Source organism: Halictus rubicundus, chromosome 13 (genome assembly GCF_050948215.1).
Source record: "Halictus rubicundus isolate RS-2024b chromosome 13, iyHalRubi1_principal, whole genome shotgun sequence".
In the NCBI taxonomy this organism is placed as follows: domain Eukaryota; kingdom Metazoa; phylum Arthropoda; class Insecta; order Hymenoptera; family Halictidae; genus Halictus; species Halictus rubicundus.
This window is the reverse complement of record NC_135161.1, coordinates 4,596,022-4,617,122: the sequence shown is the minus strand read 5'-3', so window position 1 is coordinate 4,617,122 and position 21,101 is coordinate 4,596,022. Positions and strand designations below refer to the sequence as shown.

The 21,101-nt window shown below is 35.8% G+C and overlaps 4 protein-coding genes across 7 annotated transcripts; 2 read left to right on the top strand and 2 right to left on the bottom strand.

Annotated features, from left to right (window-relative positions):
• Nucleotides 1–878: 878 nt before the first annotated feature.
• Nucleotides 879–2,885, top strand: Eif3l (eukaryotic translation initiation factor 3 subunit L). The gene is made up of 3 exons (XM_076799652.1): nucleotides 879–1,069; nucleotides 1,142–2,602; nucleotides 2,697–2,885. Exons 1-3 carry the CDS (start codon nucleotides 1,049–1,051, stop codon nucleotides 2,829–2,831), a joined length of 1,617 nt encoding a protein of 538 aa, XP_076655767.1. The 5' UTR covers nucleotides 879–1,048; the 3' UTR covers nucleotides 2,832–2,885.
• A 3-nt stretch (nucleotides 2,886–2,888) lies between these two features.
• Elg1 (enhanced level of genomic instability 1) lies at nucleotides 2,889–7,084 on the bottom strand. The gene is made up of 5 exons (XM_076799651.1): nucleotides 6,085–7,084; nucleotides 5,688–6,001; nucleotides 4,522–5,476; nucleotides 4,031–4,448; nucleotides 2,889–3,957 (listed from the first exon to the last, which is right to left on the bottom strand). Exons 1-5 carry the CDS (start codon nucleotides 6,966–6,968, stop codon nucleotides 3,202–3,204), a joined length of 3,327 nt encoding a protein of 1,108 aa, XP_076655766.1. The 5' UTR covers nucleotides 6,969–7,084; the 3' UTR covers nucleotides 2,889–3,201.
• A 2,912-nt stretch (nucleotides 7,085–9,996) lies between these two features.
• LOC143360726 (uncharacterized) lies at nucleotides 9,997–12,876 on the top strand. Of its 2 annotated transcripts, XM_076799836.1 has the most exons (3): nucleotides 9,997–10,046; nucleotides 11,393–11,632; nucleotides 12,421–12,876. In XM_076799836.1, the coding sequence occupies exon 3, from the start codon at nucleotides 12,421–12,423 to the stop codon at nucleotides 12,712–12,714; it is 294 nt and encodes a 97-aa protein (XP_076655951.1). In that variant the 5' UTR covers nucleotides 9,997–10,046; nucleotides 11,393–11,632; the 3' UTR covers nucleotides 12,715–12,876. The 2 variants fall into 2 exon arrangements, with proteins under 2 accessions (XP_076655951.1, XP_076655952.1); XM_076799837.1 differs by lacking the exons at nucleotides 9,997–10,046; nucleotides 11,393–11,632 and adding an exon at nucleotides 12,001–12,307.
• Nucleotides 12,877–13,631: 755 nt separating this feature from the next.
• LOC143360725 (FACT complex subunit spt16-like) lies at nucleotides 13,632–20,128 on the bottom strand. Of its 3 annotated transcripts, XM_076799832.1 has the most exons (13): nucleotides 19,983–20,128; nucleotides 19,283–19,387; nucleotides 18,763–18,927; nucleotides 18,512–18,664; nucleotides 18,278–18,424; nucleotides 17,901–18,167; nucleotides 15,878–17,833; nucleotides 15,571–15,649; nucleotides 15,322–15,490; nucleotides 15,096–15,194; nucleotides 14,920–14,985; nucleotides 14,733–14,849; nucleotides 13,632–14,639 (listed from the first exon to the last, which is right to left on the bottom strand). In XM_076799832.1, the coding sequence occupies exons 1-13, from the start codon at nucleotides 20,049–20,051 to the stop codon at nucleotides 14,633–14,635; spliced, it is 3,399 nt and encodes a 1,132-aa protein (XP_076655947.1). In that variant the 5' UTR covers nucleotides 20,052–20,128; the 3' UTR covers nucleotides 13,632–14,632. The 3 variants fall into 3 exon arrangements, with proteins under 3 accessions (XP_076655947.1, XP_076655948.1, XP_076655949.1); XM_076799833.1 differs by lacking the exon at nucleotides 14,920–14,985; XM_076799834.1 differs by lacking the exons at nucleotides 19,283–19,387; nucleotides 19,983–20,128 and adding an exon at nucleotides 19,023–19,153.
• Nucleotides 20,129–21,101: the final 973 nt, after the last annotated feature.

Sequence of the window (21,101 nt, the reverse complement as noted above, 5' to 3'; positions counted from 1 at the left end):
AGATTTTAACAAATATGCTCAATCTCATGGACTGAATATTACTCGCATAGCCGAATGTTTATACACAATTTACACGAATTGTATATCTATTTTGTATAGATATTAATGAATTTAAGTGTACAAACTTGTGTACGCATGCGCAGTTTCGTATTCGTGTTTTTGCTGCACTGAAAACGTCAATAGTATTATCTGGCAGTTGTTGAAATTAAAAACAAGTACATAATCTTAGACCAGGCTTCGGAATTAATAGCACTTTCCAATGCATTTTCGAAGGCTACGCCTCCCTCAGGCCCGTACCATATGAACTGCGTGTGGCGCATTAACGCGGCACCCTTATCTATAGGTTTCTAAGTACATCACCCATGAGGTACTATTGTTAATTCGTTTTTTTTTTGTCAATGATATCCCCTGTAGGCCTATTTCGCTGCGTCACATGATAATTTGGAGAAAATAAATTTGGGAAATAGTTTCTAATTATGATTTCAAAATTTTACTGACATTTAGGAAACCTAGATTTTTGCGCACGTTTGAACCTGCTTGGCGAAAAATAAGGCTGAAAATTATCATGCGATACAGTGGTATAGGCTTACAGAAGATACCACTAACAAAAAAAAAACGCATTGACAACAGTATTTATATCATATACATATACGGTACGGGCCTGAGGCAGCTCGAGAACTTGGACAGTTACGAAGAGCGAGACGCGCAGCCGGGACAAGGGGACGTAGCCTTCAAAAAAGCCTCGGATTGAGCCAATCAAATCTCATGCCCCATCCCTGGTCTAAGCAAGTAATGTTCTGAAGAATTCCATTTGTGCTTCTGTGTCTACCATCTATATATGTTTATGTCAGTGGGTGAACAGAATACGGGCTACGGGCACTTTCGGATATGTAAACAGTGAATCATAAACAGCAATAGTCTATGACTAAACTACTCTCGTGGGTCGTGAACGTTTCCTAATTCTTCTTGGTTAGTTTTTGTATCTTTACTACCGTACCGTATAGGTTTACAAATTTTATTGATACAAAATCAATTCCACTCAACCACCATGTACGACGATTACAACGAGGTATTTAATAACAACTTGATAAAATTTTTATCATTTTTTGTTTATACAAATTAACACCTATACAATTTTCAGTATGATACATATGATGATTATGGGCAGGCAGACGTTCATAGCGACCAGTATGACAGATTGAGTTATCGTCAGGTACCTGAGACTGTACGAAGTTTTCTAGTATTCTTGCGAAATTGTATAAATGAAGGAATGATATTTGAGATACAGAACCTGTATGAAGTGTCGTTTCCAAAACTTTCAGAACAATTGTTCGATAAGTGTTCTTGGCCAGATGCTCAAGCGATTGCACCTATTGTCGATAATGACCAAGTATTCCTTACTCTCTATAAAGAGCTTTATTATCGTCATATTTATGCTCGAATGCAAGGACCGACGCTAGAACAACGTCTCAATTCATTTTATAATTACTGTGATCTGTTTAATTACATATTGCATCCTGAGACACCGGTTCAGTTGGAATTACCCGATCAATGGTTATGGGAATTGATCGACGAATTTGTATACCAATTTCAGTCTTTCACACAGTACCGTGCTAATTTATCAAATAAGACACCAGAAGAAATTGAACATTTGAATGCACACCACAAAATATGGGATGTACTTTGTGTTTTAAATGTTTTGCATTATTTGGTTGATAAATCAAAAATTAAAAGCCAATTGGAGGTGTACGCAAGTGGAGGAGATCCTGATTCGGTTGCTGGAGTATTCGGAAGACATTCTTTATATAAAATGCTTGGATACTTTTCTCTTGTAGGACTGTTGCGTTTGCATTCTCTTTTGGGAGATTATTACCAAGCCATTAAAGTTTTGGAAAATGTGGAGCTTTATAAGAAAAGTGCATACTCTCATGTACCTGGTTGTCAAATATCAACAGCATATTATGTTGGTTTCGCTTACATGATGATGCGCAGATACGCGGATGCAATCAGGACATTTTCTGGAATTTTATTATATATTCAAAGAACAAAACAATTGTTTGCGACAAGAAGTTATCAGAATGATCAGATTAATAAGCAAACGGAACAAATGTATCATTTACTAGCTATCTGTCTTGTTCTTCATCCTCAATGTATCGACGAAGGACTACAACAGGCACTACGTGATAAAAACTATCACGAAAAAATGTACAAGATGCAGTACGGAGATCTAGCAGAATTCGAATCGTGCTTTTTATTCGCATGTCCAAAATTCTTATCTCTTACTCCACCAAACCCTGACAATCCGAACGAAGACTACGTTCGAGAAGCTATCAAGCACCAAACTCAAGTCTTCATGGACGAGGTTGTTCAACAGAAAATGCTACCGACGATTCGTTCGTATTTAAAATTGTATACTACTCTGCCGTTAAGTAAATTGGCAACGTTCATGTGTAGTAACACTAGACCCGACGAAAGTTGGGATTTAAATAAAGAGGTCAGCGCGTTGACCATTCACTTGCTCTGTTTCAAACATAAGATGAAGAATATTGTCTGGACAAAAGGTGCATCCGGATTACAGGGCAAATTCCAATCTGGCTCAGAGGTAATATGTTCATAACTTATTTATTAGTACTGTTAGTATTTAATATTACCGGAGAATATAAAAAGCATTAATTTTATAATATATATTATTACAGTTGGACTTTTACATTGATCATGATATGATTCATATCGCGGACACAAAGGTGGCCCATCGTTACGGTGACTTTTTCATTCGAAAAATTCTCAAATTTGAAGAATTAAATCGCAAACTGCATCATATAAAGATTTAATCATTGTATGAAAACTATATTTACTCGAAAAGAATAAAACAAATTTATAACAAATATGTGTTTATTATATCTCTTAGAAAACTTAGGGATTATTTTCGATCGTCATTTCTATAAACACTTTAAAAATACTATAATACAGTTTTGTACAATACTTTTATATAAGGATCATAGTTCTGAAAAAACAAGCAACAACCTTGTATTCATTACAAGGTATGAGTGTGAGGTGTGAGGTATTAAGTTATGAGTAAGCTATGTATATATGTATATGAATGTGCGAAATATCTTCCATATATTTGATAAGAAACATATATATTTAAACATAATATTTTTACCATAAATTTCTACGTTTTTACATGCTACACAGTAGCAGTTATACTGAAGTAATAGTTCCATTTGCATTATTGTCCGCTACGTCGCACATTACTCTACATGCTGCTGATAAAATGTTTGGCTTTAGCGACATCGATGGTCCCTTTAAACTATGAAGATAGTGGAAAAATCGATTTCCCCTTTTATTATTCATATTAGCCCTAGATTCTTCTGCTCTACATATCGTTCTTAAAGATGGAAGATAATCTGTAGATAGAACTTGACGATCAAGCAACAAAGATGTCGAGTGCGACAATGCTGAATTTATTCCCTTGTTCAGCTGTCTTTTTAATGTGATACTATTTTGATATGAAGTTCCATCACAACTATCTAATTGACCGTCGTATACAACTTTTTCACTAAGCCATTCGGCTATATCGAGGCTTATCCTGTTCGATGCCGAATATGAAGCAGTACTCTCAATCAAAGACATACAAGGTTGCATTTTTATTTCTGACAAATTTAAAACCGAGTTTTCTAAGTCGATTAGAGACGATAGCAAAACGATGTTATCTAGTTTATTTGCCACATCATTCAATATGTGTTTCCCGAAATTTGTCGTTTTACTGTCTGCAATCTTTTTCGCTTTTTGTTTCTTGCTTGCTTTGATCGCTGGTTTGTACAAGTTACGTCGCATATTCTGCCAAAATAAATTCTTCAAAATGATAGATTGTTTTGAAACGTGCGTTGGATTAGACAGCATCAGGTATTGTACTTCAAGTATAGCTTTCCGCAGATCTCCTATTTGTACCAGTTGCTGCAAATAGAAAAGCATTTGTTGTAATATAATATTGTAGCTTAAGATTAATTTATGTATTAACGATACTTACCGTTGCATAGTCTGTAGGAACACTGTAGCCAGTTTCTGCTAATGAAATCAAATGTAACAAAGCAATAACTCTGCTGCCACTCGCTTGTTGAAAGTAAATTCGATTTTGTTGTGGTGCCATTTTAGCCAAGTGAGGACAAATGTCCCTACACGTCATCACAATCGGACGCTTTGTATTCGATGCTAATTGATAAGTAGCGGAAATGAAACCTTCATCTTCTTCGAACACGAGATCAACATCTTTTAGAAGAACCAGAGATTTTTGCGGTATTTTCTTTGGTAGAATTTCATCGGAAATTAAATTTAAAAACGTAGATGCGCTTGAATTTTTTTTAATTCGATGCGATTTAGTCGCTTCTTCCAGTTCTTTTAAAAGTATTTTGCCAGTTCTCCTAGACGATGCATTTACCTCTAACACGCTAAACAAACGAAAGACAAAGTTAAAGGGCATACATTTAATCAACTTTCAGATCATTCATATTCGATACTAACGTGTAACCAAATTCTTCTGCTACCGCATACACGCTGGCGGTTTTACCACTTCCATGTGGTCCTAAAAGTACGGCTACTTGATTATTCTCGTGAATTCTTGAAGAAACACTATCGGAAGAATAGAATTCATCTCCACTACTGTTATCCTCGTTTCTAAATGTCGCTTTCCATCCAATTAACCATTCTTTTAATTTTGTAGCGGCCTCTTCGTTGCCAACAACTTCCTCGACAGTTTTTGGCCTGTATTTGTAAGTCCAACTGCAGTTCTCAAATTGATCCTCTGTATTCTTCTCTTCTATTATCTTCCCTTCTCCGAGAAGTTTGTTCCTCTTTGTTCTCGATCGTGGCGATACTGTTTTATTAGAATTTTTAGCATGCCCTTTGGAAATCAGTGAAACAACACTCCATATTTTTCTTGTGTCCGTGCAGATCTTTTCGATTTCTGTTAATACTTCTGGAATTTTTGCTTTCATGTTTTTCGATGGTTTTAATTTTACTTCGGAAAAGTCCATTGTAGACTTATAGTCGCTTACATTTATAGCAGGAATGTATTTGATACAAAGCTTTTCTGGAATATGAAAACCGTTCGTTTCGTTGCAACTTACTTGCAAGTTACTCAATTGTGTAACATGACTTATAACTGGAAACGGTAATGTACCGTTTACAGGTGTTGCTTTTCGATCTACGGTTTTACTCTTATCCGTTACATCTGGTTGTAAAAATAAGCGACGAGCCGCTAGGACATCTGGATCAGGTTTTCGTCGTTTTGTGAACAAAGGAGCCAATTTATCAGCTGTTTTTCTTTTTAATTTACTGCTGTTACCATTCACACAATCGTTTATTATAGATATCTCTTCTGAATCTATACTTTTAGTTACTTCAGATTTCTTAGAACTTTTTATATTTAATTTTGTTCTTCTTTGCGTTGAAAATATTTCGTCGTCGCTACTTTCGTCTATTATAAAAACAAATAGGAACATTAAATAATAATGCAATGTACATTCGAATAATGTTACGTGTAAAAATCATAGAAAAATCAGCGATCAAAGTGTGAAGGTTCATTGCCATCGACCACAATGTGGGAGACTCTTGCATTTGGTATCTTCATGTATTATGCAATAAATATGCTACGTAATAGATTTGAGTACTAGAAAATTTCGAATTACCTGGTACATAGTTTTTATTTTCGGAATTTTGGAGCTTAATCCGTAAAGACCACCTATGCTTGTTTTGTCCGTATTGGTCGTGTTTTCTATTTTTACATGTTATATTAAGGTTCTCGGATTCTATAATATTGATATCATCTATTTTGGACAACTTTGTATCCAATTTATTTTGTCTATTCAATTGTGTTCCACACTTTGAACTTGAACTATATATGTTGTGTTGAGTGGAATTTTCAGCCATGTGTACATCAGCTTTGACCACAATAGTAGACATGTTTGCTGTATTCGAATGTGTTGAATTCACTGGAACTTTACTGTTATACAAGAAATGAAATAAAAAAGATATTGAAATTATATTATCTTTGGTTTTATCAATGCAAGCAATAATATACATTACCTAAAATAATTTAATAAACTGCTGCAAGATTGAGTTTGAGTTTGTGTAACAACATTTGTTTCTCCGTTAGTATCTTTCTTCTCATCTTTTGTAAAAGATTTAATGCGAGTTTGAATAATATGTTCTATTTTCTCTCCTTCTTCGATCTCTAAAAGCTTTCTCTTAGAATATCCTTTCTTATCGGCTAAAGCCACCAACTTTTCTTTTGTCTTTTTCAATTTGATTTTATATTCTTCAGACTTTTTAATATTTGCTTCATCGGTTGAAGGAAGCTTCGTTGGCGAAAGACTCTGGCCCTGTTTCTTACGGTTCATAAGAATTTGAAAAGCATTGGACTCTTCGTGGTTGTTATCTTCTTTATCATTTACTAAATCTATAATATCAGGATCTTTATTCTTCACTGAACTACAAGGACACATATCACTGCCAGTATCCTTTTTATCCTTTAATTGCTTTCCAGATTTCTTATTGTTTCTCGACGGACTATCAGAATTACGTTTATCACTTCGTTTCTTATATTTATTGTCGTGGCAGGCACCATTGGATTCTAAAGATAAATAATCTAGACTTTTACTCTCTAATTTTTTCAGACTCGTCAGCATTGGTAGTTTCGATTTCGATGGAGATCTTGTCGGTGTTTCATGCGAATTTTTGACTTTCTTATTTTCCCTGGTAAATGGGCTAGGCGTTTTATCTATCATATCGTTATTACTTTCTATGATATCACATACCCTCTCTTTCGTGTTTGATCGTGATATTTTAATTTTAACACGGTTACGTTTTCCTCTCGAACCATTATTAGCTTCCTTTTCCTGTTTTGCATCAACATTAGTTGCTCCACTAGATTTTACAGAATCCACAAGGTACTGTGTAATATTTTTCATCCTTCATTACTACATTAAATAAACTATAAAAATCTAAGAAAAACTATCCGATACAATAATATAAAGTCTTGTCTCTTCACAGTCATACGTAATGTAACATTTTGGCGCCATGATACTATAGTCAACTATAGTATATGCTGGTATATGCACTCACTTGTGTAGTAGTGATGGCGATACAGTATCGATAATCGGAATATCGACACTTTTCAATCGAAATATCGATATTTAGTATCGATATATTTTAATATACTTAATCTATAAATATTGTAGTTTCGATACCATCATTGCATTTGATATAACTTTATCATAAAGGAAACGAACCAACCGCGAGCTTTACATAAAATTTGTTATTGGAAACAATGAGATTTCAGTCGTATTTGTTTTTTCGCGCGTGCGCGTGCGCATCAATGGAGTAAAATTCTGGATTAAATAGAGTACCTTGATCACCCTGCAAAATTTTTAAAAACTGTTATTATGATTTAATTTTGAAAATAGTGAACTCTAAGCCTCTTTGCAGCTCCTTCTCAATATTAGCTGTCATTGTATAATAAAATATTAACAATACCTTACCAAAAACTCATAGGATACCCGTTTCATTTCGGAACAGATTGTTCCGGTATTTTCCCGCCAATTTGACTGCCTCACTACCTTGTTCTCATAATATAGATATGTTGCTGGTTTGGGCGTTCATGCGCGAGAAAAACTGGCCAAAATCTCATCACTGATTGGAAAGTGGGCAAGAAGTAACGGTCATTTTGAATTCTATCACTGCGCGAACGACACAATGCAATACTATTTCTTACATCGTATTTGAAAGAGACAATAGTAAAAGTGAAATCTCGGTCACGCCATACCAATAAATCCGACGTCCCCACAGATCTACATATCGGTCAATAGTACGATGGTACATTTGTAAAAGTGTAAAGAGAAATGCTAAAAATACTACTGTCATTCAAAGCTTTTAGATTTTAGAGCATCCACCTTTTTTAACGAAGTCGCACATTTAACCCTAGATAACTATAAACATTCGTCTAATAATTTGCCGACTCCCGTCACGTTTGCAAATTCGTGATGTTCCCATAGTGCACCCAGTTGAATCTACTTTGTTCGAAATAAATATATAAACGAAATACAAAAACATACGCGTTAATATAAAAAAATATACGTATAGAGCATATTAATGGGAAAAGATAAATATTGGAAAGAAAGAAATTGGAGAGGGTTAAATGATGTCATTGAACATTAGAATCCACTTTCGTTTACTTTTGAAGTTCGAGGTCGATTCAAGGTGACCTTGTTAGGTCATTGAATTCACTTATTCACCGCCACACTAAACAGACAAAGTGAAAAACATTTTTTTATCAAATTGACTTATTCTGTACCGAAATACTGATCGATTTACCTCGTTCTATGTTTAGGTAAATAAATTCTGGAATATTTAATTTTTTCGAAACTATACATACAGTCGGTCACGAAAATATTCGGACACCACTATAGTTTTGACTATTATAGTCCGTACTTCAGAAATTTATGCAATAAGAACAAAAAGAGGTTTCGCGTATGTTACTATGCAGTGTGTAGTTAACAAAAACATACGAGATATTTATTTACGATAAGTGATTACATAAATAATAAAAGAAAAATGGAAAGTACGTTCATTTTCGTGTCACGAAAATATTCGAACACTATCAAAACTAAGTTTATAACACTATATATAAATCTTATTTTTATAAATTAATATTTTGTTGGATATCCCATATGTTTTATGACGTGCCGTAATTGCGTTGGCATATTACAAATTATTCTTTTTAGATAATCCTGCCCAATACGTAGCCATTCTTCTTGCAGACGTCTTTTTAGTTCGTCCTTATTGTTTATGGGAGTTGTTCGAATTCGGCGATCTAATTCATCCCATAAATTTTCAGTGGGATTCATATCTGGCGATTGCGGTGGTGGGTGGAGGACATTCTCGCAAGTGAAATAACAAGAATTCTTGCACAATACGCGATTTGTGCTTTGGGTCGTTATCCTGATAAAATTTTATCCCACTTTGATGTCCCATATTATCAGCACTTTTTTTTAATTGTTTTGCAAAATGTGCAGATACCTATTTTTATCGAGGATGTCGTCGATAAAAACCAATTCGCCTACTCCATGGGGCCGAAATACTGCCCCACACCACCACATACCCACCACCGTGTTTCACAGTCGGCTGCAAATGTCTCGGATTTAATTCTTCTTTCGATTTCCGCCATACTCTAATTCTTCCATCGCTTCCATAAATATTAAATTTGGACTCGTCCGCGAAAATTACGTCTTCCCACCACTGACTTTCCTTTGAAATATAGTTTTTTGCAAAATTCAGTCTCTTCGTCCTGTTGTTCGCGTTAATATACGGCTTTTTTCGAGCTATTCTTCCATTATAGCCCTCTGATCGTAACACTCTTCTTATGTTTTCCAAATGCACTAATATTCCACGGTCATTATTTAATTCAGCTGCTAACTTTGGAGCACTTATCCGAGGATCACGTTTGATTCTCCTAATTATGGAGCGTTTATCACGAGTATTGAGGATCGGTTTGCGTCCGCCTTGAGGGATAGATTCAATTCTATCTTCGTTCTTATAACGTCGCACAATATCCCATACCGTGCTTTTACTAATATTTAATAAATTTGTAATTTTGCGAATCGATTTCCTCTTTTCCCGATGAAAAGATCTCTAACATACTCTGTAAGTAGTATGAATGATATGTTTACAAACATTGTTTGAGTTAGTTCCTGGAACCTGGAAACTTGAGAAGTACAGCAAGTGTCCGAATATTTTCGTGACATGAAAATGAGCGTACTTTCTATTTTTCTTTTATTATTTAGGTAATCACTTATCGTAAATAAATATCTCTTATCTTTTTGTTAACTGTACACTGCATAGTAACATATGTGAAACCTCTTTTTCTTCTTATTGCATAAATTATTGAAGTACGGACTATAATAGTCAAAACTATAGTGGTGTCCGAATATTTTCGTGACCGACTGTATACCCCCACGATAGTGGTCAAATAGCAATTGTTACAGCGCACAGTGCGGACAAAAGGCCTGTTTTCGGCACTTCTCGTAGTTTGGTTATTAATGTATATATAGAGGAAATTTTTTACAGACAATTATGTTTACCAACATAGTTACTAATTTTAACAAAAAAAAAAATTTTTTTTGGAAAAAAAAATTTATTATTAAAAATTACCTTTATTTTTAAAAACTAACAAGTTTAGAACAAAATTAATAATAAATGAACCATATGTAAAATTAATAATAATAAACTTAAACAAATTATAATACTAGTGAATAAAATGAATAAACTTAACAAAACGCTATTCGCTATCCGAATCATTCTCAGTACTTTGATTGCGCCCCAAAATCATTGACTCTCGTGATCTTGCACATCTCGATCCATCCTTACATTCTTATTACTTTTTCAATAGTTATAAAACATATATTAAAAACAAATTAAAAATACATAAAAATGATTGATATATAATTACTGAAAAATTGTATTATGCATAAAAATGATTATTATATGATTATTATTAACAATTTCCATCCTAATACGCATGTTTTGCAAAAGAAATGTATTTCATATCGTGATATACATGAATATTGAACTTTTCCAGTAAATTCCTCACTGTAACGGCAAAATTGTTTACAACCAAATTTGTTTACAAATGTATACTTATTGTTAATTATTCACAGAAAATGGAATTTAACAATATAACTAATACATTTTAAAAAAAAATAACAAATTTTCCACGATAGATCCTAAAGGAAAGGTATGGACACTTCTTAAAAAGTTTATAAAATTGAGAGTCGCAAAAAGTCGCAGACAAAAGTATAAAATTCTTAAACTATAATAAGTAATGTATCCGAATATGCATGAATCTCAGGATATATTTTGCCGTTTTTGTTTTATGTTAATTTGAAGTTTTATATGCAATTAACAAATAAAACCACCGTTGAAAATTTGTACAAAAAATAAATCTACTTTATTAAATGTAGAATAAGAATGCATATTCCTTGGTAAGCACTTTCCATTACACAGTATTATTATTGCACATCCATTTACAGTTAATATAATATTTTTCGATTTTTGGCACTTTAGAGAGTGCCTCCATGGCCAAATTTTTTTACAAAAATCTAAATTTGGTTACTAATGCATATGTAATGGTAATTAGTCACAAAAAATTAAATTTAACAATAAAATTAATAAGTTGAAAAAAAAATTATTTTTATGCATAAAAAAAATTGTTAAATGATTTTTAAATGAATAATAATATGAATTTCCTGCTAATATGCAATTCTGTCAAAGGAAATTTTCGTGCATCGTCAAATAAAAATGTAGTGAGATGTGCCGACTTGTCCGCACTGTGCAGTAGATTTTACGTGATGATAATACTGTATTAATTATATCTGCTTCGAAAGACGGATGGTTCGCAAGGCGATCGAAAGTGTAAGTGATCAACGATTGATCCTTCCTGGTACTTTGAACAAGCTGGGAGGTGGATCCTCGCCGGATGGACAGGAGTGGTGACCATCTCGAGTATAAAAGCCGCTTCTGCCGGCGGCGCGCTTTAGTTTCGCACCGTAGCGACCGATTCTGAAACGACGCTCCCGACGTGAGTACCATTCGCACCGTAGATCTGGCATCTCGCGATCGTTAAATTGGCTTCCAGTTCTTAATTACAAAAACTGCGTCAAGTGTCGTTTATCGTAAATTTACCAACTGTTATCGGAGCATACTTTGTTTCAATTTTTATTCCTTACACACGCGTGTTTAAAGCTGCATACAATCGGTCGCACTCTTTCAAATCAACGAAAATTTAATGAATTTCTAATTTCCGGTAATAATCAGGAATAAAAATTTGTACCTCTAACGCAATTCTCCAGTGTTTCAAGTAATGTTCTCCGTGTTTCTGATTGTTATTTCATTTTCGTTGTTCGAATTAGATTAAAATAACGCTGCTTGACCAAAAAAGGAGTCTCGACCAATCAAGTGTTACACTTACGTGTGTACCTAATTGCGTCAGAAATGCTGTAAAAACCGGATCGAGCATCCCTCTCACATTACGAGAAAATACAGGATAAACGTTGCTCTAGATTCCAACCTGTTACTTGGCATAGAAGAAACGCGGGAACGTTCTCGTTTTGTGCGCGAAGCTTATGGTCGTTATTGAAAATCAATGTTCGACAGATATATGTAATACTAAATCTTTTTTTTTGCTTTCTGTTTGAACAATCAACGAGATCTATTATTAAAATAAATAATGTACAACTAGAGTACACATGCTCCGGTAATTTTATGGATACTCTATTTTATTAGAAAATAGAATGGATTTCTAAAAAAATCAAATTTCACTTCGATTTTAAAATTAGAGTTGCTACATTGCTCGTCTTTGTTTTCCAGATGGCTATCCGCTTAACAGTGCTAGCGACGCTGCTTATGGCATGTGCATGCTTGGCATTCCCGCAAAAAGATGGCCAAATTTTTAGCAATGAGGCCATAAAGCAAGCCCAAAACACCTATCTTATCCCAAAGGACGCGACGATACAGAAAGTACAAGAGGGCATCGAATTAGCGGCATACGAATCGATCCCCGGCGATCAGAAGATCAACCTTTTCGAGATCCTGGGAGAACATGTACCACCGGAAGTGGTGAACAATCTCCAATCTCAGATTGATCAAATAGGACGGCCTTAGACTGGATTTCGTTTAACCTGTTCATTCGAAACACCCTTGTAAAGAATTCTTTAGCCCTAAGTTTTTGTACCGAATATTTATGACGTGATAATGTGCTCCTTTTTTTAACGATGTACTTAGACTTTTCACTTTTCGTGAATAAATGATTGAAAACATAACATGTATATTTTCATTTTTTTTTTAGACGATAAACAGTACCTCGGTGACAGAAAGTCAAAAAGTAACATTCTAAGATGAAGTAAATGTATAGAGAATGTTAGAATAAGTGTATAAGTGAGGAATGTTTAGAATAAGTGTATTTATATCTGAACACGTAATAATTTGAATATGTATTCAAAGCATTATTAAATTCATTTATTATGAAGAAAGATGCGCCACTGAAAATATTGTGAAATGGTGAACGAAATCGACCGTCATAATTAAGTATGTGGCCAACGATGTCGCGGAGAAAGCTGCAGAACCACAAACCGGTGGTATACTTTCACTTCTCCTACATTCACGTTGTTGTCAAGATGGTTCTTCTTTACTGCATATTATACAGTACCGCCTGCTAATTCGAACGTAACATCACATTAGCAATTATAACTTTGTTTTTGAGTTTGTTTGGTTACCGAACACGTGAACAAATAAAACAAAAATAAGCCAAGGGTATGAAATGTTTCGCAAAACTTGCACTTTCATCACACTTTCACCGTCCTCGGGAATCGACCGTTGTTTCCTTCTTCTTCTCCTTTCGACTTCAACAGGAAGGTCGTTACGTAACGTCTCGAAGATGAATGAATTTTTCATTGTGTCCTAATCGGTTGTTGTTTAAAAACAATGTACTGATCTTTATTTCACATTACAAACAGTTTTCTTATTGAGTAGACGGTTGGAATAGGTCTTTGTAATATTTTTCATTCTCAACGCGTATAATATTCAGTTGTTAAACAAGGATTTTATTATAATGCAATATCCTTCATATAAAAATAAAAAGCTTTGCGGACGCTCCGCGGCGATGAATGACAATTATTTGTACATTAATGATAAATAACTTAAAAAGTATTTATTTCGTTTACCAAGGTACAAATCTCAGAACAATGCGAACGTAATTATCAAAGGGTTCTTTTTTGATCCATTTCAGCTTTCTTCGCTTAGTGACTTAATATCTATGTTCTGGATATCTTATGTACGAAGGTTATCACTAGTGCATTGTCTTGCATTGAGGCCGTGTTACGATTGTACCTACAAGTTACTCCTCGCTACAGTAGTCACGAGTCAACATGTATGCCCATTTTCGTTGGTGAACGTTATTACAACAGACGAAACAATTTTCCTTCCAGACACTACCTGTACAATGAATATTGTTTGGCTTTTTAATCCAGTTTCACCAACGTAATAAGTTGTTACTAGACTACCGATGTTCGCAGTCGATTACTTACAATTTTACTTGGATAGAAACTTCCACATAAATATCCGATGATTGAATTTCTGTGCTCATGATTCAGAATATCAAGAACGTGAAATTCTGTGAACATCTGCAGTCTAGTTATCGTATAATGGAATGAAATAGTTCCGTGTTAGTAGCTATATTATCGAAGTCGAGCTTCTTATTTAAATGAAACGTTTATGTACAAATAACAAAGACTTAATGTAAACATCCGTATAGAAATTTACGAGAAATCAATGAAGAACCAGTTCACACGTATTAATCGCTATCACTGTGCGCCAAGTAATAGATGCATTTGGAAGTTCGGCATCGAACATCCACGTAATATCAATGAAATCGTTCACCAACCATTAAAAAAAGTCAATGCAAGAAAATGTACTGTTCTTATAACTTAATCGACGTACCACGAGTAAGAAAGCTTAAAGGAGAATCAACTTGGTGTTTTTATTTTTGTATGTGCTTTGTTTCCAGCGCGTGAGGCAATGTTTTTCACTTTCTGTAAAATATAAAACATAGTGAAAATAATATTAGAATGATATGACAATAAATCCGCAACGAATATACATATGAAAAAATGATTTTTACATACCTAGACCTCTTCGACCCCCTGTCGTTCCTTTCGGAACTGTCTTCGCGAGATCGTTTCTTACTGCTAGATGAAGAATGACTTGATTTGTGTTTGTCGTGTCTGTCGCCCTTCTTGGGACTGCGCAAACAGAGAAAAAGAAAACATGAAATACGATACCGTTTACAGGACAAACTTTCATATTAATCACCTGTGTTTGGACGATTTGGAAGGAGACACTTTCTTGTGTGATCCTCCACTCCGTGATCGATCCGATCTTTAATTGTTGAAGCATAGACTTAATATAATTTTATAACAAGTCTTAGCGTTCTAAATTAAAGCTCTGAACACATACAAACTGCACAAAACATCGGTGCGATCACTTACCTGTGCTTGTCCGACGACGAGGATTTTTTGTCTTTACCGCTAGACGAAGATTTACTTTTGTCTTTACTACTGGAAGAGCTCTTGTGTTTTGAGTTATGTCTGTAACGAATGTACAACAGAAACAAAGTGAGTTTCATTTGTATACAAGTAGAAATAATTATACTGGCTTAAAGGGGAAAGTTAATAAATACTAGTTAATAATAGTAATTAATAATAACTGAATTACCTGTCTTTCGACGGTGAGGGTGAATGTTTTCGGTTAGATTTCTTCTTTTTGCTAGAGTTATAATCATCGCGGAATTGTTCGTCCCCTCTTTCTTTGTCTTCTTCAGCTGCCTCTCGTTCCAAATCTGACCAATCTTTACCCGATTCTTCAGAACTACCCAATTCTTCCTCTAAAAATCAAAAGGGTTTTGTAAACAAAAACTTGACTTTTGTTGCTGTCCATGGCAAATAATTAAGAGCAATCAATTACGTTCACTGTCGCTGTCTTCAGACGCTTCGGAGTATTCAGAATCATCGTCAGATTCCTCTTCACTGTCGAAATCAGACGGCTAGACGAACAGAATATTAGAATTAGTTTGATAAAATTTCTACAAATAACTGCATACATAAATGGTGAATCTACAGAATAGTTTCTAGATATGTTATAAATCTGAACATTTTGAACAACTTTGGCTTTTGCAGTTTTTCGCGACTATCTCGGAAACTAAACGAGAACGCCGCTAATATGCAAATGAGAAGGTTGTTCTGCAGGTTCCCCACATAAATATATTCCAAACCTCGTAAGCATCGTCTTCTTCCTCCTCTTCGTCTTCCACCTCATCGTTTTCTGCATCGCTCTCTGGGTCCAAAAATGTCCAGCCGCCATTGTCGAAGAAACCAACCGGGTCGTCCGTAATTGTTTTCATGATTTTAGTCCAATTCAGAGACTGTACACCCTCCGTGTATCTAATGTCGCAGGAGTTCAACCATTCCTTTACATGATCCAGCAAGTTCATAGGAATGGCGTTCAGCATCGCGACTTTTCTGTGATAGTCTTTGAAGACGAAGATCATATCGAAGTTCTTCAGGTGGAATTGTACTCTCTCGAAATGGACCAGTTCAACATCCTCTAATGTGATAACGAAAGGAGGCCATTCTGTAAGGTTGACTAAACATCCGCTGGTAGGTTGCAAAAGAACAGTACTTCTGAAGGGCGCTCCTGGGAATCCCAGCTCCCGGAACGGCGTATCGAATTCGATTTCTTGTTTAGTCATGCTCTCGACCTTCTCGCAGAAACTCTTGAAAGCAGTTTTCAATTTATGCCTAAGTTCCCGCTCGGATTGCTCAGCAGCGAGATCGTCGCGATCATGCATGTGCTGATGCTTCCCTAAATCAGTCGTGATCTCACCAACTTCCGTATAAAACTGTACATCCACGTGCTTCTTTTTCCCAAACATTATCGCGTGTTTCAAGTGGAAATGAAGCAATATAATCATCTCTCCGTCGCATGGTTGGAAGAAAGCGTTCTTAATATTATTGTAAAGAATATCAACTTTATCCCCTCTGACCGAAGTATAACGGAACCCGTTGACATGCGCTTCCAAACCTCCGGTCATTCTTTTCGAGACTATATTCGGTCGAATATACAAGTCCTTCAACTTAGGGTTACCCTTGTTTTGCGATAATATCAACGTGTCTTGCTTCACAAGATCTTCTTTTTCTCTTTCTTCTGCTTCTCTATTCTTGAATTTCTTTTGGACTTCTTTAATCAATCTAAAGGCTGTGTTTAAATTGGACGATGGTGCTGAAATTTCACCAGGCTCTTTGGTGTTTGTACTTCGATATGTTACTTCCTTGACGAATGTAGCATCTGGTTGCGGATAAGTTCCACCTTCGTTACGTCCCATTGTGGCACCAGGATGAAAAAAGTTTATTCTCAAATACGTGTAATCTCCTTCGACAGATTGAGAGATATTTTTGATGGTAGATATGTGGAAGGGCACGGGAATACCAAAAATCGGTAGAATGACTGTTTCATATTTTTTGTCAACGTATAACTTGAGCTCTTTCACTTCTGGTTCACGAGGCATGTGACTTAGACTTTTATAAGACACCGTCGATTTTCGAATCTTCTCCTGTTCTTTTCCACCAGATTGTTGAGCTAACCGAGCTTTTGCTAGTTCATTCAATTGTTGTGCCAGCTCTTTCTGATGTTGCTTTCTTTTCTCTTCCGAACTGTGCTCCGTCCTCAACTTGGATTCTATGACCGCAGTCCTTTTACCACGGCCGAGAATCTCAGGCTTAGGTTCATTTTCTTTCCCACTTCCCTCTTCCTCTTCTTCCTCCTCATCTTTCACGAATATACCAATATTTTTCACTTTCTTCTTCGATGGTGTCAAGTTCGTAGCCGATTGACCGTCATTAACCATGACAGTGTCACCAACAAAGAGCGCATATACTTTTCCTTCTTTCTCGTTAGCTTCCGAATTGACGAGATTCGACAATCCGACGTTAACGTTAAACACCATGCCTTTCTTCACTACCGCATGGGTCTTTGGACCGATAAGCAAGGAGCTTTCTCTAAATTCAATACCCATAGCAAATCCAAAATTTTTGGTTAAATGGTCCAACATATTTGGTTTCTCGTCTTTCACGAATTTTACGCCTGCTTCGTATACATCGCTTATCTTTACTCCTGACGTCAGTTTCTTCAGAATTTCCTCTTCCAATAGTAAAAGGAAATTGTAATTGTCCTAAGATAAACATGTATATTACTATCATTTACGTACAGTTTAAAAATTATGAAAATAGAAAATTTACCTCGATCGTTTTCGTAGGATTCACCAACAGCGTTCTGACTATATTAGAACAATAAGACTTGTATCGTGCTCCAAGTGAACAAACAATAACACCGAAGTGCAAAGTGTTCTTATCACTGACAACACTGAATTTCAGGGAATAGTTTCCACCGCTTTGTATTATCGCTGGATAACACATGTCTACTTGGGTAATATCAACGCCAGTTACATACTTTTTATTTGTTATAGCTGCGTCTACACCTTCTGCAAGCTTCGAATGTTTAACTTTCTGAAATTAAGATAATTGCACGTTACTGTTAACGATACTTCTTCTGTCAACGATACTGTTGATACTTCTTTTTGTTACAATTTTACGTCGCTCTAAGAAATTTTATTTACTTTGTCAGAGTCTATAATTTCCATAATCTGATCTTTAAGGTACTTTGTGAAAACATCTACGGACACTAGACATGCTTTCTTTATGGTAAGAATTTCAGCATCCTCTTTTGCACACATTACGTACGCAGCTGCAGCACTCACATCAACCTAAACAGTAGTGTATTTAAAATGAAATTAAAAATGATTTAATAGATCGATTCTTGATATACTTTTCTACACATGGTTATATTTTACCGTATCAAATGACTCAGACTTCAATGCAGCCCTCCATGCATCCATAAAGGCACCCGGATAATTTTCTTTTGAGAAGACGCCTAATGTTTTACCCTTTTTGCTCTGCTTTATAACCTCGATGAGTTTAGCAAAGTTGCCTTTGTCTTCATCGTTCTGTAAAGAAAATCATATATACAATTAAAAAATATATCGGGCAATGCGTTGTAAACTTACTCCTATAAAAAAAAATACATGTTGCGTAGAATACATACTCTGTCTCTCACAAGCAGTTTTACAGGAGGCATCCCTGTCTCTTCTGTCTTCTGGTTCTCTAACTTCCTTAAGAATTCAATCTTCTTCTTACTAGCCAGAAAGTTGACAGAATCTTCTGCCAGAATCATTATAGTATCGGTAAGTTCATAACTAAGTAGCCATGTCTGAAATAATTGATTACATTTAAGGAATCATAAATATCATTAAAATATAATGGAATACTCGAGTCTCATAACAAAGAAAGAAATAACTATTTTACATTTAATGGCTCTTCGTTAGATACATAATTAACATCTAATTTACAATGCACAGCTACAGGAGCTGTTCCAAGCTGCCTCTATGACTTCGACAGGAATATATAGAAAGTATTCGCATGAAATGCTAAACTCGAGGAATCCTACTTTATGAAATCACAAAAATTAGGTTATACAATAATTTTTAGCTATAAGAGAATAATTGAAGCACGAACAGTAAAGTAGTACTATAGCATATAGAGGTAAAAAACACGTTGAAACTTACTTGTAACGCCGTCGATTTACTATAAACAATATCCTCGTCTGTGCCCACGGCGGAGACGAGACAATCCATTTTACTAAAACTGTCATCTGTACCAACTTCTCCATCCTGTCGAACCGCAAAAGAAAGTATTATTCAAATTATCGTGGAACAATAGCTATTTAAAACGACATAACATATTGCGAAAGGTTCCTTAGGCCGTGATTATACAGAGAGCGGCGAGCGACGAACGGTGAGCGGCAAACGGCAAACATAAACATTTGCGGCGGCAACATTGAGCGACGTACGAACATACAAATGAACTTTGAAATCATGCCGCATTTCCTACATCTTCCCATATTTTGTCTACGATAGACTCATTTTTATAATCTGGATGATTATCTTGCTGTACAGTCAGCTTAAACTACATCTCAGTTATGAAAGATTCGGTATCATAATCTTTCGTATTCATGGTTAACTACCTATTTGCTTGCCGCTTGGATACTTACTGAAATAACAAACATAATACTTGGGTAGTGGAAGACAGAGCGACAAAACTTGCTGCCGCTCATCGTCGCCGCGATGCCGCTCAGTTTTTGTATAGCCTATTTCATTTATATTTAATGTGTTTGATTTATTCTCTGCCGTTTTGTCGTCAATTATTTTACCGCTCTTGCCGCTTACCGCCTGTCGCTTGCCGCTCTCTGTATAATCACAGCCTTACCTTCCACGCGGAGTAAAGACGCTTCATGCGCCGAAAGAACGTGTCTTTGTCAACAGATACGTTTGCCATCGCTTCTTGTTTTCAACAACACGTTTGGCATAGTTGCCGTTGCCAGATGCAAGGGAAAAATGACCGCTCACGGATAACGTGACGTATGCAGTGATGGAATATTGGAAGGGTTTTCTCGCGCATGCGCGTCGAATTTACCATCAGTGAAGCAAAAGTTTCGGTAAGATAGAGAATCTTAGTCATCCCGCATAATTTCGCAAAATTTGCTATACTTTCATTTTGAAAAATGAACCTATAACTTGTGTATGTCAATCACATATTAATGATAGCTTAACAAAAAATCGTAGCATGTTTGTCTCATTGTTTCGTCCTGGATTCTTCCGGTACTTTCCCGCCAATAATAGTACCCCACTATTTTCTTCACACATTGATATGTTACTGCGCTGGACGCACATGCGCGACAGACCCATTTGTTTGTAGGGGAGATGTCGACATTGTCGCGACGCTGTGGCGGCAAATTTCTACGCTCGTCAGCAGATGGACAATTAAACAACATCTTTCCCGCTACTACTCTAGAAATCCGGCCCCCCAGGACGGGAACGCTCCCTTTTCTTTCCTTTTTTCGAATCTCTCTCTCTCTCTCTCTCTCTCTCTCTCGCGGTTTTTCCTGCTAAATCAACTTGACATAAAACTGTAATAAATAGTCCCAGCATAAACGATAACGAGCTAAACATATTCAGACGACGCGAAACCCTTTTAATACTAGGTTTACGCGGGGCCCGTCAAAATGGTTGGTTCTAATAATTTTAATTTGCAACTATTGAGATTGCAATGTTTGAGATTTATTTGTTTGGGTATACAGGGTGTCTCAAAACCTGTTGCACTTCCTTGAAAGCGGTGATTCCTGAGGTCATTCGAAGTAACTTTTTCCTTTGCGAAAATGTTTTCCGCCGCTTTGTCAAGGAGTTATTAACGAAAAACACGGACCAATCAGAGCGCGGCAATAGCGAACGGTTACCGGCTCAACCAATGCCAACGCCACGCTCAACGGTGCCTGTCGCCGTGCCGAAATCTGTCCGTTGTTACCACGCCCTGATTGGTCTGTGTTTT

What these genes read in the sequence shown, in the direction of transcription:
- Eif3l (XM_076799652.1), top strand. Translation starts at nt 1,049, where the DNA reads ATGTACGACGATTACAACGAG. An exon ending in TGTACGACGATTACAACGAG is followed by an intron (nt 1,070 to 1,141) that starts GTATTTAATAAC and finishes TACAATTTTCAG; the next exon opens with TATGATACATATGATGATTA. An exon ending in AATTCCAATCTGGCTCAGAG is followed by an intron (nt 2,603 to 2,696) that starts GTAATATGTTCA and finishes ATATTATTACAG; the next exon opens with TTGGACTTTTACATTGATCA.
- Elg1 (XM_076799651.1), bottom strand. Translation starts at nt 6,968, where the DNA reads ATGAAAAATATTACACAGTACCTTGTGGATTCTGTAAAATCTAGTGGA. An exon ending in AGTTTATTAAATTATTTTAG is followed by an intron (nt 6,002 to 6,084) that starts GTAATGTATATT and finishes CTTGTATAACAG; the next exon opens with TAAAGTTCCAGTGAATTCAA. An exon ending in TTCCTACAGACTATGCAACG is followed by an intron (nt 3,958 to 4,030) that starts GTAAGTATCGTT and finishes TTCTATTTGCAG; the next exon opens with CAACTGGTACAAATAGGAGA.
- LOC143360726 (XM_076799836.1), top strand. Translation starts at nt 12,421, where the DNA reads ATGGCTATCCGCTTAACAGTGCTAGCGACGCTGCTTATGGCATGTGCA.
- LOC143360725 (XM_076799832.1), bottom strand. Translation starts at nt 20,051, where the DNA reads ATGGCAAACGTATCTGTTGACAAAGACACGTTCTTTCGGCGCATGAAG. An exon ending in GTAAATCGACGGCGTTACAA is followed by an intron (nt 18,928 to 19,282) that starts GTAAGTTTCAAC and finishes CAATTATTTCAG; the next exon opens with ACATGGCTACTTAGTTATGA. An exon ending in TCGTCGTCGGACAAGCACAG is followed by an intron (nt 14,986 to 15,095) that starts GTAAGTGATCGC and finishes CAACAATTAAAG; the next exon opens with ATCGGATCGATCACGGAGTG.